This window comes from Aythya ferina (assembly GCF_964211825.1).
Source record: "Aythya ferina genome assembly, chromosome: 1".
NCBI lineage: Eukaryota > Metazoa > Chordata > Aves > Anseriformes > Anatidae > Aythya > Aythya ferina.
The window spans coordinates 160614296-160631814 of record NC_140296.1 but is presented as its reverse complement, the minus strand read 5'-3'; the positions used below and the strand labels follow the sequence as shown (position 1 = coordinate 160631814).

Here is a 17519-nt window from a genome sequence, read left to right as displayed (position 1 = left end):
CACTAGTGTATAACTAGGAATTCAAGCAAAGATCACTCAGAAGGAACATCTTACGTTATACTTGTAACAACAAGTGAACTAGAGTAGTGAATACATAATCAGCACTGAGTGAGTAATAGGTATCCTTGCAGATGTCATCAATCCTAGCTACTGCAGTTGAACTTAGTTATGCTGACCTGAACTCAGAATGTTTATCAGCTTCAGTCCACAGTCCCTTTTAGATATTGTGTATTATCAATAAAATGACTTATTGATTCTGGATGAAATAAACAAACAAACAAACTTTTCTTTTAGTGCTGCCTAAAAATGATACTTATGCAAAAAGAGTGGGGAAAAAATCGCAGTTCAATTACCACTATATCACAAATTATGTGCTATACATGTTTTCACTGTTTTAGTACATTGCTCTCTTAAAAACCTTCACAATTCTTCTGGTTTATGTCTCATTCCAAATAAAATAAACCTTACATTATAGTAATTCCTAATAGTAAGCTTCCAGCATACTTCTACAAAAGCTGAATGCCTCCATTATTCCTGATATATCACAGGCAATTGTAAAAACAGAATTTAGTTTAAAATGTCCACATTGTTTATAAACAAAACTTAAACAATGTGTTTCGCTGATGGCTTTAAAGAAAATATTTAGCATGCTGTGCTGATCATTTCCATTTCAATTTACCTTTATATATTTTGGCCTACTATTGCTTTTCTACATTTTCTATTTTTTTCATTTTTTTATTTTTTTTTGTGCTGCCTAACAGAACTATCAGGAGAAACACCTGCTGCATTTGATAAAAGGAAAAAAAAAAAAAAGATCTGTAATTATAAGCAAATGGTGCTAATACAAGACAATCAGATTGATGGAAGGTCTTAGCATACAACACTTGTTTTCATAAACCAATCAAAACACATGTTTAAACGCTGTGCAGTAAGCAGACATTGCTCAGCTTTGCCAGCAACTGTTGAGTAATTCAATCTTTGTCAGTCACTTGAGATGACTGAAATTAAGCCATGGAAACAAAATTTTATCACTAAATATTTTCCAGTTTAAAAATAAACACTGATATTTTGCCTTAGTGCTTATATAACATTTTGAAACCATTATGCCACAATTCCTAATTTCACTAAATTTAGTTTTTATCAAAAACTTCAATTTCATCAGCTCCAGTAGTAAAATAAATGCAGAAGTTGGGATTAAATGAGGCTAAGTTCTACTGAATAGCTAGGGGAAGCATCTCTAAAAGATAATACATTGGACTGGAAAGACAGTGAAATTTTTTATTATATGGTCATTGACTTTTAGAATATAGTACCAAGGCAGATAACTTTGCAAGAGGTTTTTTTGTTGGTTACTTTGGTTTTGGTTTGGGTTTTGGTTTATTGGTTGTTTTGGGGGAGGGGGGAGGTTAGTTGGTTGTCTTTTTGTGTGTAGGTGGTGGTGGCTTTATTGGTGGGAAGCTATTCAAGATCAACAGTTGATTCTGAAATCTGAAGAAAAAGTGAAAATCTCCAAAGAAAAGCTGGTATAACTAATGAAAAAATATGTTCTAAATGAGAGTTTGACAAAAAAGCCAGGATGCCTTATCTGGGGGCCAAGAGCTACTCTGGAAGTCTAGGGAAGCCTTGTGACAAAGGCCCATCTGTTTCTCTCAAAGATGGCAGTATGCACACTATTCCCATCACTCTTTCCAAACCACGGTATGCAACCTCCGCAATTTTTCTTAACCTATTAAGCTGATTAAAGACCCATTTGCCAGGTTACCTGAACTGCTCACATTTTGTACTGCCACGCAAGACAAGAAGGTTTGATTTTTACTTTCCAAATTTGACTTATAGTTTTTCATAAATGAAAATTAGATACCAAATGTATTACTGGATTATATGGCATATATAGTTCATTTTTATTTAATGTTCTAATATTACTAAGTATAAAGGAATACCAGACAAGAAGTCTCTGTATGAAGCAAGAAGATCCATGGAAGCAAATTCTGGAATTTTCTGCTGTACTTCATCCTTCTCTTTAACACTCTTCATTCCAATTAATAGCTGAGAAGCAACCACTGCTTCACTAACCTAAAAATAATATTTATTTAATTCAGGACTTGTTCACTGCAATATTTACACAGATTTTAAAATCTGAGACTAGCAAGCTAATAATGAAAAATTAATTACTCAATATACTATATTTTTAAAAGTCAGGAAAATATTCCACTCCTCCCTGACGTATGGTACATACCATAGTTAAATAAATCATTACTGCTGACAGCTTAATTACTACACAAGTGATTTCAACTCAGATATCCTCACCTGGATGCCACTGATGTCTGCCCACATGTCAAATACATATGCACGTATCAGGCAGTGTGCTATTATATTTGCACTGAACCAAAGTAGAGGCAAACAGAGTCAGATCTGTCCATGAGAGATTAAATGCACCACTCAGAAAGCGTCCACTTTAATTTCCCCAAATTAAGGCCCATGACAGAAATTTCAGGGAACCTTAATTCTTGGCTTGTTTTGCGTTGTCTTGTCTTGTTTTGTTTTGTTGGGTAAATTGCAGGAAATAAAACCAAAAACAAACAAAAAAAATACTTCTTCAGAATATTGCACCAACCTGTCTGGCTGCTCTTACTGCAATCCAGGCTTGTACTTTGTAGACTTCTGATTTCAGAGCCTACTCAGGAAAAGAAGAGAGTTCTTTAGAAGAGGACTAAAATTATACACCCACTCATAATTAGGATTCTAAATGTATTATGGTAAAATATACTTTGATGATAGCAAAAAATCCTCAGACTTAGATAATTATTGTTTCATTTAAAAGTAAAAAACAACATTGCTTTTATAAATCCATAATTTATTTAGTAAAAGCTTTACCCAGATTACCCAGAGCATACTAACTGTCTGCTCCTCCAAAATTTTCACAGTGCAGCTTTATACGACCCTCACTATTCCAGAGTTCAGGTATCATTTTCCATTTTCTAGAATCTCAATTACTCTTTCCTCTTATGTTAGACTTTACACTCAAAAAACAGTTTGTAGCTGCTTTAATGTGGTTGACGCCTTTTATGTTTCTCATTCCTTGCTCATAACTGTACTGAAAAATTGAAATATGATAAAATATAAATATTACCACATAAAAATCATGTTGGAATGTTATGTTTTCTTTGCAAAGAACAAATTAATGAAAAAATTTGGTTCTGTTTCTTCCTATTTTCTAATAGAAAAATATTTTAAGTGTTATCATTCCACACAATAAACATGAAGAATCACATCAAACAAGATATAATTCTACTGCCGTACTATGTGATTTCTTTGTGTGATTTTTCTAGTAGGATTTTCAATACCAGTATGATTTATGGGTCACAGTAAGTAATAGCTTGGCAAGATGAACATTGTTGTAACAGAAATACATTTCCTGCTTTGAAGAGGCTGCTGCCCAAAAGATAGAAAACATACCCTTGATTTGGAAGGCACCATCTTATCTGTCTGTGACACATTCTCATTGTGTGCAACAAAATGCATATACAATAGTGCTATTTCAAGGTATGATCTTCTTATTAACCTGTGAGAAACAAAACACAGACCAATCAGTGTTAATACCAAAGTAAGCATTATGATGAATCTCAGTCCTACATAAGACTAGCCAGACAGCCCCACCAAATAAATGTTTCATCCAATCCACACCATCTCTTTAAAATATATCTTCTTTCAGAAAGCCATGTAATCCTGTTTTCAAGTCTCAGTGGGTCTAAAACATCCCCATGGTTTGCTTAACAAATAACACTGTGATTTAAGAGTATGTCAAATATAATTTGTGCCACATGCAATAAATATTCAATAAATATTCAATAATTCTTTTACTTTATGCAATAAATAAATGGGAAATGTTTAGTAAGAAAACTGTAATTCTGCAAGGAAAGTGATCTTTCTGTACAGAATCTGTACAGAACCTCTTCCTTCCTCAAGTTCAGGCATATATCTATTGTCCCAGTTTCCTTGAAGTATGGATGGCTGAATTTGGATACGAGTATTCAGTCAAACCTAGAAAAGTATTTGTCCCTTCCAGGAACTAGGAAAAACACCAAAGGTGACCAAAATGATCTTTCATTTCCTCATTGGGTTCAGCTGAAGAACCTTCTTAGTTATGAGTTCTGTACCAGCACACTACATCTCCAGACAGACTGTCCTCACCAGCTCCTGTTCTCCTATACTTCTTTCTCCTTTGGTCATTTTTTCAGTAGTATTATAAACAAGACCAAAATCACAGTATCTGCAGAACTTCTCCAACATTTCTATTCCCTTTAGGTTTCTAAGTCTTTTTACACAGATTCCTCCCATCTCTGCAGAACTCTCCAAATTTCCCCTAAGAATTAGCTTCCTTAATCTTACCAACAAACTCCTGCTCATGCAGTTACTCTTTTGGACAGAGTCGTATTGCACAGAGCTGGCTGCTCAGATAGTACCGTAAATTCCAGCTTTAGTATGATTTGTGTGAAGCAAAATATGAAAGTCACACAATTTTGTTCAGTTCAGGAGAGGACAAACTAAGCCTGAAAATGAGAAGTTCTGCACTTGGTTGGCCACAATTTAGTTAACTTTCCAGTCTTGCTAATAAAACAGGATTTCAGTCATCAAGAAGCAACTTTAATTAAACAATTCCATAGGTATCTGAGGGCTCATATAAAGGTGATCTGGATGTTTAGTTTTCCAAAAATAAGAAAGTAGAGGTCCATTGATGTTGCTGTACAGACTTTAGAATGACTGTAGCAAATTAAAAAAGAGTGTAGCAAATTAAACTTGCAGAACATCACCACAGTCGATTTCTGTACTATCTTCCACCATGCTGACTTGCTTGTAGAGGTTTATTACTATGCTACTGCTTCAGTGTTCAGAGTTCTGGTTCATTAACTTAAGTACCAGAATACCCACACAATCAAGGTAAATTGCTGCCTTTACACTGTCTGTAACCATACATGGCACATTATTCATTAAGACTGGTCAAGAATCTAAAAAAAATAATGTCCGATATATCAGAGTTGCTTGACAGAATTTATTGGCTGGCTTGGCTCAGCTCTTTAGGCATCTTCTATGCAGATAACTAATGCCAAAGTCACTGTCCTGATATCTGTTACAAACACATTTCCTGTGCTCCTTCTGCCTCTGTTCTTCTGCCTTTTTCTGGCTGCTAACCTTTTCAAGCTGGATTTCTATTATCTGGAAAGGGGCAGGCCACAGCTCATCTTCTGAAATATGAATAAAACCCCTGTTTAACTGATAGCTCAGTCACTGGTGTTGACAGAGAGGGTAAAAATTTGGAAATAAAACTACAAGCCGTAACTTAGTATACTCAAAAAAATGTTTTTACATCTTCTTAGCATTAGTTTTAAATAAGAGAATAAATATACATTAGTTCTTCTTTACTACAATAGAAGAAAACTGTACAAAACCATAAAAGAAGTCCCACACCAAATTTCAGGAAAAGGTCAAAAATATATTCATTTTAATATATATTAAAATCATTCTGAAAGTTATATATCTAGTTTCTTACTCAAAGTTTTGATCATGTTGCTGGCTCAGTTTTATAGCTTCCAACAGTGTTTCAACAGCTAGATATGACTTGTTATTGCCTGCTTTGGTTATCTGGCATTCCACCTTACCTAAGAAAGAAATATAGAAAGCAGATTTGCAAGATTTTACTTATTTATTTTTTTCTGTAAGACCCTGACCCAGGTTGTTCCTCCCACACACCCCCATCCCCATCCCCAGGAAAGTTGAACAATAGACTGAATTATCTGTTTTCTTCCCAATTGTATCAGGTTTACATGGCAAGGTTTTGGTAGCAGGGGGCTGCAGGGGTGGCCTCTATGAGAAGAATCAAGAAGCTGCCCCATGTTAAATAAGGACCACTTTCAGACAGCTCCAAAGGGACCCGCCAATGGCCAAAGCCGAGCCAATAAGTGATGCTGTTTGCACCTCTCCATGAGCGTATTTAAGAAAGAGAAAAAAGCTGCTGAGCAACAGCAACTGGAAGAATGAGTGAGAACCAGCCCTGCAGACCCCAAGGTCAGTGCAGCAGGAGGGCAGGAGGTGCTCCAGGCAGGCAGCAGCAGTTCCCCTGTGGGTTGTGGAGAGGCCCCTGGTGGAGCAGGCTGTCCCCCTGCAGCCCATGGGTCCCACATGGAGCAGATCTCCACACTGCAGCCCCCCCATGGGTGGAGGAGCCCCCGTGGAGCAGGTGGATGTGGCCTGGAGGAGGCTGCGGCCCATGGAGAGCCCCCGCAGGGGCAGGCCCCTGGCCAGAGCTGCAGCCCGTGGAGAGAAGCCCACGCAGGAGCAGGGGTCTGGGGGGAGCTGCCACCCGTGGGGGACCCATTCTGGAGCAGTTTGCTCCTGGGGGATGGACCCCGTGGTACGGAGCCGTGTGGGAGCAGTGCTTGAAGAGCTGCTGCCTGTGGGCAGCCCCCACAGTATCAGTCAGGAAGGATGGTATCCCGTGGGAGGGATCCCACGTGGAGCAGGGGCAGAGAGGGACTGAGAGGGAGCAGCAGAGACAAAGCATCAGGGACTGACCGCATCCCCCATTCCCAATTCCCCTGAGTTGCTTGGAGAGAAGAGGGTGGATGGGGGGAAGGTGTTTTTAGTTTCTCACTGCTCTAGCTTGTTAGTAAGAGGCAATAACTTTTATTAATCTTCCTATACTGAGTCTGTTTTGCCTGTGACAGTAATTGTTGAGTGATCTCAGCCCTTGAGCCCTTTTCATTGTATTTTCTCCCCCTTTTCTTTTGAGGATGGGGATTGAAAGGGTGGTTATCATGGAGTTCAGTTGCCCAGCTGGGTAAAACCACCACACCAATAAGGAAAATCTTTTCCTTTTTTTTTTTTTCTTTTCGATGTTATGCACAATGCCTGTGTAACAGGTCATTTCATAGACTAGCTAAAATAAACTGTGGAATCATAATGACTCTTAATGTGTAGTGATCCAATTGGAAGACCATTGTACTTTGAAGGGTTAGTGATCCACATAACAGTCACTGTGTAGGCACAGGTCTGCGCTGTACATGAAGTATGGCTTGTGAGCCAGTATCATGCTGTGTATGTCCTCTGGCCACAGGATAAACTTATCTACCTAACTGTTAACAAGAGAGCCTGTTGGCATCAGCTTCTTAGTACCAATGATTATGCTACCTGCAGATCCTTGCCTTTTTGTAAAGTGTAGCAAGAAGTTAGGTGAACATGCTTTTTGTTTGACAGCAGAAACAATGAATAGAACTACTTTCTTTCAAGAGCTCAAAAGACAAAATGAGACCACATTTTCACTGATGGGATCTGCATGGTGTGCTACACCCTGACTAGAGGCCCATTCAATAATGTACAACTTGGTTTTGTCAGAATCTGAAGGGTTGTAAGATTGTTTACACTATCTTCTTTATAGTGCTAACCTTGTAAATGACATTTTAAGTGATAACTTTACAGAGTATGATTGCCATTTCAGCTGGGATTCTTACAATCCAGCACCTCCTGTGCAAAACATAATGCCACTGAAGTCCAAACGCAAGCACACATGTAATTCATTAGCTTTGTTAAATTAATTAGAAAATTTTTATGAAGCTCTCATCTTCTTTACATCAGACTGATGCAAAGGAGCTAATTAGCTTTCTACAGTGTCCTTAAGCTCATCAGCTATGCCCTTTGATCCCTGATAACATAGAGATGGGAAAAGTTTTACTGCAGTTTTGAAATTATTTGTTGCATAATGCACCTTGAGCTATGCTGGTATGATATGAAATGCAGGAGAAACAGATCTGAAGTTAGGGTATATGACAAATACCCACATCTGTTCTATTTTTCTAAGAAAATGTCTCCATTTTAAGAGCGGCTACAAGTATAAGATCACCATAGGAAGAAAATTATGATGAAAAAACAGGGTTATATTTACCTATCTGAAAAAGAAGCTCAGCTTCGATATCTAATTCTTTTTTTGCAGATTCTCTGCAAAGCTCCAATGCTGATTCTAAATGTTTGAGAGCACATAACCATTGCAGTGGATCTACTCTTTCAGGTGTACAAGCTACTTTTTCAGCTAATGTGCATCCTAAGGAAGAAAAAAATAGATATCTTTTACTAAAGGATTTAATACAAAACCAAGTTATGCAAAACAAAGTTCCTCAGAACAAATGCTGTTACATATTTACTGCTACAATCCAATTCTCAAATATTTGAGTGATTAATATGGATTAATATTCCATGAATATGGAACTATAATGATGTTTCATTACTTCATGAGGTTTATGAGGCTAATGAGGTTTACTTAGGCCATTCAAAAGAAGCTCAGGCTAAACAAATCAATCCTTTGACAAATGATCTGAAGGACTGGCACTAAGCCACTTCCTACCTTTGTTTCACCTGACAGTTACAGGCAGAACCTACTCCTCTCTGAGCCTTACCAAATTCCCAAATTCATTTTCTGTTAACCAGTTCTTGTACCTTCACCTCTGATGCATCAGTTTATCTGCTAGTGCATAAATTATGAATGAAAAAGAATGAAAAATGAAAATAATAATGTATTGCATTTTTCTTACCAATTCTCATTTTGACTTGGGCTAGAAGGTTGATATGGGGCAAGTAGATATTTTTTGCATGTAGGACTAAGCAAGTCAATGTACTGTCCTCTATCTGCTGTTCAATGGATTCTCCACACAAAAAAATCTATAAAAAGAGTATGTTTTGTAAAATCAAGTTACAGACACTAAACTAAATAGTTTGAAGAAGTAAGTGAGGTACTTGTAAAACGTGGAACTCAATTGTTTCTTATATATATATATATTAAATAATAATAATAATTAAAAAAAAAAAAAAAAACACTAGGAAAGGGCCTGATACTCTTGCATTCTTTTACTTCAGTTTGTGATTGTCTTCTTTGCAGAGAAGTTTGGTAGAAAATGAAGAATTTCAATGAACTCTTGATCAGATTTATTAGTGTCAGGCTTTGGTTTCTAAAAGCAAACTTCCTCGGAAAAGGCAGTCTTTAAGAAATAGAACTCTCAAGTAACCTGATCATTAGAAAGAAACTGTCATGTCTGGAAAGAAATCTGACATCCAGCAAAAGCCAGAGGCCAGAAAAGAAAAATAACATTGCATATACGGACCAAACTTCTCAGTCATGGAAATATAGTGATGGGAGACACGCTGTAAACTGCTAAGTCTTTTGAAGGTTAGCAAGTTTCACAAGCAGAAGTCTGAGTCTAAAGTGATTCATAGGATTATTCATTACTTGGGGGAACAAACATTCAAATGACTATATTTCTATATTAGGAAATATGAGGTTAAAAATTTGATCTAACAGCTTTTCTTCACAATCTATATAAAGAAAGTGTGGAGATGTGCATATCTATTTTTAGATCACCAAATAGGTAAATTATTAATTACTACACAGTCCTCTCACATATATCATGTCTTTAGATAATTTTTTAATTATATATTTTTTTACATGGAAATTATTTCTTCATAGTGACTGTAACAATCTGTCCATCTAAACAATACGTCATTTTCTATACATTTTCTAAATTCAAATCATTCTAAGTCAAGGTACAAAGCTAAATCCTTAAACTTGGATGCTCAAAAGTTAGGAATTTTATGAGATATACATCTTCCCTGAGGTGCTGAACACCAATGTGTGGGAAAAGTGAGTGTTCCAGATCTCTGAAAAATCAAACTTCCCATTTCTGTTTTTCACATCCGGACATACATTTGCAAGTAATCAATATTTTTTAAACTGTATGAAAATATCAAACTACTTAGAACTATTAATATGCATGATGATTATGAAAAAAAAAAAGTTGGTAAAATGAATTACTTCTTTATAGTATGCAATCTAGGGAAAATTAGACTCATCAATTAATAGGAATAGCCTTTTTTAATAAATTGTTAAAAGGGCTTCCAGAATAGATGAGTTAAAACTGTTGTAAGGATTTGAAAATGCTGTGTAAATCATATACTCACTGCTTTAATGGTAATTTCATGTGCCAAAATTAGTAAATTTAATGGTTCCACTGCAGAAGAACAATATTCTGCATCCCCTACTGTTTGCAATGCTAGTACGTCTGCCAGCAGAAGCATACTTTTCACAAGAGTCAAAGACGCTGGAGAGAAAATAAATGTATTCTCTTGGAGTAAACTGATGATATCCTGTTTGGACATAGATAACATAAAACAATGTTGTTACAATGTTTGCCATCTGTTTATGAGGACAAATCACAAAAAGTGAAAAAAACTCTATTGTAGAGGCATTATTTCAAGCTTATTTAATGCTTGCATCAGCTGTTCTGACTCCACAAAAAAAAAAAAAAAAAAAAAAAAAAAAAAAGCATCAAAGAAAAGCCAACAGTCTCTCCTTTATGCTCAAACCTGCAAAAGTTTAATGCCTGCCATGGGACATCTTTCTTGAAGGTCAAGAATAGCAGCTTGCACCATCATTTCAGCTTGAGTCTCAATATCACCAAAGGCTTCCGCCTCTATTATTACTTCTTTTATCACACTTCTGCGTTCAGCCACATAATTTTCTAAAAGAAGGAAATACATGATTAGTAAAACTACAATAGAAAAGACTTCACAGTAACTTATTCCATTCTTAGAAAATTCTTATTATTATTATTATATTAGAAAACCACTAGAAAGTTACAGGAAATCTGACAATACAGATTCCACAGTATCATTTCACCAATTCTTTGCCAAATTTGCTCTCAGAAGAAAGAAAAACTAAAGAGTGTTTAAGTTGTACATTCTTTAAATTCATCCAAATGCATTATTTGTATGTTAGCCACCAGCATAATTAATTTTGCAGATTTTGCAGAGCAAATGTCACATTCAAAAATCTGATCTTAGCATTGCAAAATAGCAACAGCCTTTACAGGAATTATCCAGAAGAGATTCATATAAAAGTTTGGTTACTGACCTAGACCATGATTTTGATACTTGAGTGAGTTTCAGAGTTTATATTGTTTATAGAACTAAGTAGGAAAAACTTTTTTTTTTTCTATCATCAAACTTCAGTAAATGTACTTTGTAGTATCTCACTTAAATCCTTAGAAGTAAAATAATCTGGAACATAATGTTTTCATTTATAGGTGATATAAAAAGTGAAAAAATAAAACTTTTACATTTTTTAAACTAGTGGTATGTTGCAAGTGTGTTTTGTTTTGCTTTGTTTCTTTAAACAAGTATACCTATTTAATTTAATTACACTGATTACATTTGAAACTTTTTACTGCACAAATGATTGTCAAAAGATTATGACCATTAAACATTAATGTAATGTTTTGTTTTTATGTACTCTAGGGAGAGATTATACGCAGAAATACATCTTCCTTACTGCACTGAATGAATTTAATGCAAATAATTGCACAGTAATCAATGTTAATGTTTTTATTTATGAATAAGAATTTACTCTGCTCGTTATACTCTAAAAGCATAAACCGAAAAAGGGTAATACCTTCCATATAACCAATGCCGTGTATCTGTGTTACTAGTGCAGTCACTAACATTTTACGACACCTTAGCCACAGATGCATATTCATATGATCTTGTGCAATTGTACTGTGAGGCAGTTGACCATCTTGAGCACAAAAATCCTAATAATTTCCAAAAGCAAGAGAAATGTTACTTTAGGAGTCAACTACTTCAATACATACAAAGCAACAGGATAGTATTCATTCTAAAATAAATGAAGTTAGTACAAACATATTACAAATAATAAGATAATCATAACAACATATGTATTTGAATGGTAGATATGTTGTGTTGTGGTTTTTGTTTGTTGGTTTGTTTGCTTGCTTCTTTGTTTTTCATAAAAGAGCCCCACATATTATTTAACTTAAAATCTATAGAAAATTTGAAACATGATCAAATTAAGCCAGCTTTAATGGGAGAGTCCATTAATTATATATACATGAAAAACACAAGATAAGCTGAAGCACCATGTGATGAACAGCTCATGGAGAATAATTCTAAGAGTTTGGACTTCTTTCATCTCAAACAGGAACATTGCTCAAAACTCTAAGGAACGGAATGGTCCATTGTGGTTGTAGAGCAGCGTCAATAATATCAAGTTCTGTTAACTTAAACAGAGATTAGAAATAAATTTATAGGTTTTGTTCTCTTGTTCCTAGTTTTTCTAGTAATTAGAAACAAATACTGATGTATAGTACTGGGAGTACTGATATATGACATGAAACATGTAATATATCATTTTCTCCCCAGTTTAATGGCAACCATGTAATACAGATGATTGCTATGTTCTAACTTTCTGAAAGTCTCTTAACGGTTAGCACAAGACTTCATATACTAAAAAAGTCATGTAAATCGTATATCCATGCATACAAAACACATCCTTACATTCTTTTTTTCTTGAAAATCCGTTGGTTTCATCCTAAAAATGTCTGCATCTTGAAGAAGTCGAATTGCAGTGAAAGCCAAAGCAACACTGTGATACAGAACAGTATTATTAAAACAGCGCTAATTATACTCACTATTATATGCTTCCATTATAACAGATACTTCACTTCTGACTATATGAGAAATGTCTATAAGCAGCTATCAATTTTTGCTTCATTGTAATAACTTGCACTAAGAGCATAATCTGAATTTGTAGGCATTGCAGTACAAAAGTAAGAAAACAGCAGTAAGAGAAATGTTTTTGCCAGATATAACCTGATACTAATGAGTAAGCCAAGAAATACAATCTTCTGTTGGAGCAATCAAAGCAGAACTCCACTCTAAGTGTCAGTTACACGTCTTCCTTCAGGAATGGGCTTTTAGAAATTAAAAGATGTAAAAATACTGAAAATGACAAAATATATTGGGAGAGTTTAGTATTTCAACAACAACTAAAGGCCTACAAAACCACTTTCTTCCGTAAATCCTTTCCAGACTATATGTTATTCATTCTGTTAAATCCCCATGACCAAATAATCACAGGATTTTAGTAAACACCATCAGCCAAAACTTGAACCAGGTGCCATCCTCGCATAACCTTGCCAATAAGCAATCACATGATATTTAGTCTCATCCCCCATCCCAGCCCCATCACAAATCCTTTTCTGGACTTCACTCTGAACAGCATCAAGAACGATACAGACACTATTAGAACTGGTGGAGCAATCAACTGAACACCACGTTTCCAAAAATTTTGACTTGGGATTCCAAAATATTGTCAGATTTATTAAAATATTAATTACTATGCTTTTTTTTTTTCTTTTCTTTTTTCATGCTTTCTTTTTAAAGCTTTCAGAAACACTGTTCAATTTCCATGACATCTACAAAAATGGATGGCTATAACAGTAGACTTGGTGAACACAAGTGTATTCAGACACTTGCAAAACCAACATACTGAGATTTTTTTTAACAACAGGATTTGTTGCACAAAGAATTTGTTGGTCCAAATATTCTGAGAAGTGAAAAAAAAAATGTCTCATGGTATTAGTTTTCTGTCTCTAATTGTACATTTTCCCCTACATTTGTAAATATCTACTTTCCTAACTCTTCTCTAAAACATTTTTAGTTTGTTCACTTTGAAGTACTACTTTTTCTTTACCCACTGAAAGGTATTTTCCTAATAATGCAAAAGCACTTGAGAGTATCCCTATCTCACCTCAGATATTTTTCAGCAAGTTAATTGTATAACAAAAATTCAAATTATCTTGAAGTCTTTTTAAATAGAGAGGTTTTACATACAGAAATCCTCTTTATAGAGAGACCGGCTGCTGTGAAGCAAATGAAATAATAATTTATGAATGCCTTACAGCCTTCTTACACTGCCAGACTAGTGTAAAGAGCTTTTAGTGCAAGATGGATTCAGGCTCTGTTTGAATATACCACTTTTGAGAAGTGAGAAGTGCTAGATTAATTGTTTTAAAGGCAAAGTTCTTGATTCATTCACAAAGAAGTAAGAACAAGAGTTGCAGTACTCTGAAATTATTCTCATTATTCTGGCAACTTACATCTGACATCTGATGAATAACCTCCAGAGATAAGAGGGTAGTTAAAGTCCTTCTGATTCTATCCTGCTTGTTGTTTTTGTGATGCAGAACTGGATGGATTACATCAATTCAGTACAAATAGACCCCAAAGTAACAGTGAGAACCAAAACTGTTAATATCTTGCCTTTCAGCTCTCAGAATTCAATACTTATGAATCTCCTTCATCATCCGTTTACCCCAGTTTTATTCAACAAAGTGAAACTAGAATAAATCAATGTTGAATTTGATGACAACCTTCTCTCTAACAAAGGAAAAGATGAAACAAAATTTGCTTATAAAAGCAAAACAGACACTAAGGATATTGCAATGAAATATCCCAAATGCTTTTCTTTCTTTTTATTAAGAAGAGTTTTCCCCTGAAACTAGGTATCAAAGTTAAAATTACAGCAAAATCTGACATTTTTCAAAATGTTGTTTGAGATGCTATGGCTAACATTTCTCAAATAAAATGAAGAAAGCGCAGTACCCAAGAGTATATACAGGGTTTTAAGAAATATTAACCTAACTTTCTGGGCACCACAACCTCCAGTTAACTGACATTCTGAAAACTTGGCCATTTTTATCTACGTGCTTATCTATAAATTTCACCATTAAAATGTAGACCACAAGCCCAAGGGTTCATATACATATTGTTTTAATTAGTTACTTACACACATAAGCAGATGAGTACATATTTAGATAATTAGAAACCTCAAATAGTTAGGGAAGATACTGTGCAGATATTCTCCTTGAAATCAGTGTAATTATTCCTATAAATAAAGTTATTCTGAGGTATTAAATTTTTTTTGCAAGACAGAGGCTGTAATGTAGAATTTTCCCTTGATGAAATTTTTGTGGCCGTCTTTTGCTGTCAACAAGAGTGATGTGTCTATATATTTCCCTTGACAAAATACACATCGTTTTATCAGCCAAATCAGAAAGTGGCAAGACGATCAAAATAGGAAAGTGCAGCTGACTATAACAATTTCACCACTAAGTCACTTTGCCAAAGGAAAAAAATGATGAATTTCTGTAATATCATGCAAAGTTTGATTTCTAGGCTGGCAGGCAGGAAACATTCAGCTGTCCGGAGAAATGTTTCATTTGTATCTGAGGTAGATAGATCAGCAGTTTCCATGGAAGGCAGTGCAATAAAATTGTAAAATAGGGAGCGAAAAAAAAAAAAAAAAAAAAAGAAAAGTTTTGTCTGTGGGCTGTCTTTTTGTTGTTGTAGTGTGTTTTTTTTTTTCTGTTTTCTGACCATCATCAATATATATGGCCCATTAAACAAAAAATGATACACAAAATTATTCAAATCCATTGAAACCCTTGATAATGTAGAAAAGGTTCTTCAATTTGAGACAAGTTATAAACCTAGAGAGAAATTACACACTAGGATACAACTACATGTCAAAATGAAGGGTCCTGCACTGAAAATGGTTTGCATACTGGAGCAAGTTTAGCACGGTGAATGAGTTTGGGTTGGTACTCTACTAACACAGATTTTACCAACCCTAGTATCAAGCTAACACAGGCTTATTCACATGATGTTGCATAAAATTCTGTGTACTGGTCCTTAGTTGCTAATACAAAAATTGTATAAAATCCACATGGTACTTAAAACACAATGAGACCACTGTCCAGGGATTTGTTGTTTTCTCTTTTTCAATTTTCTCAAATTTATGGCAAACTAATCTAATTTGAAAAGCACTGAATAGATAAATATTTCATTACAAGAAATGTCTATGAATAGCCTAAAAGTTCTTACTTCCCATCTTCACTGATAAACTTACTAGCCTCGATATAAATTATTATAGTCCAGATATATGAACTTTTGGGAAACTTCTAGATTTTAAACTAATATAAAGAAAACTCAGGTGAAGGATCATGGTGCAGTACTCTTTCATTGTTTTCCTTTCAGTATTCTATCCAGCACTGTGATGTTCCTGTCATTAATTTTTTTTAAATTGCGGTAGCATAGAAGTGAAAAGGGACTGTGTTATTTAAAGGCTATCTGATTTGGAGCTGTTTATTTGCCTAGGATAGTTGGGAGAAGGAAAGCAGTTTGCCTTTGATGTAGCAGAAGACATTTATTTTTCAACATCTAAGTTGTTAATACATTTCTGTGTGCCCCATGTATTCAAAGAACAGCATAACTGTAGTTTATTGGAGTTCTACAAAATAGATGAGAATCTCAAAAAATCACAGAATTTCAAAATGGTAATTTGGAGAAAATATCTGGCAGACCATGTAAATACAACAGTATTTTACATGGTATCCCTAAAAATTCAATTAATACCTGAAGGTTACATCAATGATTTTTAATCAAATTTATTATAACGTTAACATTTTAACATTTTAATCTGACAGCATTAACTACATAAAGAGGAAATGTTCTTTTAGGAGGAAATGTTCTTTTAGGACAGTAATGTAGTTCTTTTAAGAATACAGTAGAATTCAGAAATAAAGAAATATCAAGTTCAGTGGCCTGCTAAACACTGAATTTATAAAAATTGCATGACCTAACAGATCCAGACTTTAACAAAAACTAAACATTGCAGCTTTTCTTTGATTTTTTATAAAACTGTATGACAAAAACAATACACAGTGAAATCACAGGCCAATAACTCATGACCTTTTAAAAAGTAAAATAAAGTAATAATAAAAAAAGGAAACACTAGGATAAATTAATGTTTGTGGATACTTCAATGGGCTTATTATGTTTCGTTGCTAAGATTTAGAATATTTATGTAACTTTGTAGACATAAAGGACTCAAAGATATTGCTAGATTTATTTTTTAATTTTCCATAGTCAAAGCTGTACAACATAAGGTTGTTCATAATTTTACTTACCTGAATGCTGCTTGATGCCGTTGTTGAAAAATAGCAGCAAGCTGAAGTTTGGCCTCAATAAGAGCCTCTATATCTTCAACAGAACACTGGGATATCTCCCCATTATATTTGTCCTGTATGTTCTGCACAAGATAGTTAAGACTTTCTTCAGCTTCTGTCAGTAAAATTCCCTAGAGAAAAATACAGCATTGAAAATTGAAAAGGAAAGAGAGGGAGAGAGAGGAAAAGAGGGAGAGAAAAGGTATTCTCTTCCATTATAATCTACTACCACTACATCCTAGAACAAACCAACTTTAATACAGTGTACCTTTTTTTTAAGTAGCTGGGATTTCTAATTTTGATTTTGCATGTTTACAGATTCAATTTGCTGAAACTAGGAACATCTTAACTATGCCTGTACTATTGTAATTTATGTTCAACTACACCGTATATCATAAGATAATATTTTATGGGCTTGACAATTTTTCATTCCTATCATTACCTTACAGCTATCGTTGATAATTATATACTGTACTTTTAGAATTTTATACAATAAAATACAATATTAAAATACAATATTAAACAGGTTGCAAGAAGTATTGCGTTCATTTGTATCTGTAATCTGACAGATCTTTGAGAGTAGAATTTATCCTGAAATTTCAACTGTAATTTATG

At 34.6% G+C, this 17519-nt stretch overlaps 1 protein-coding gene across 2 annotated transcripts in view; it reads right to left on the bottom strand.

Annotated features, from left to right (window-relative positions):
- CFAP54 (cilia and flagella associated protein 54) overlaps positions 1 to 17519 on the bottom strand; it is a 109276-nt gene that overhangs the window by 13381 nt on the left and 78376 nt on the right. For both annotated transcript variants that reach the window (XM_084506419.1, XM_084506420.1), the window contains 11 exons: positions 16866 to 17035; positions 12391 to 12478; positions 11489 to 11627; positions 10405 to 10559; positions 10000 to 10185; positions 8580 to 8706; positions 7937 to 8092; positions 5549 to 5657; positions 3457 to 3562; positions 2615 to 2674; positions 1941 to 2073 (listed from right to left, as the gene is read on the bottom strand). In XM_084506419.1, the coding sequence (XP_084362545.1) occupies positions 1941 to 2073; positions 2615 to 2674; positions 3457 to 3562; positions 5549 to 5657; positions 7937 to 8092; positions 8580 to 8706; positions 10000 to 10185; positions 10405 to 10559; positions 11489 to 11627; positions 12391 to 12478; positions 16866 to 17035 (1429 nt within the window). The remainder of the gene's footprint in view (positions 1 to 1940; positions 2074 to 2614; positions 2675 to 3456; positions 3563 to 5548; positions 5658 to 7936; positions 8093 to 8579; positions 8707 to 9999; positions 10186 to 10404; positions 10560 to 11488; positions 11628 to 12390; positions 12479 to 16865; positions 17036 to 17519) is intronic.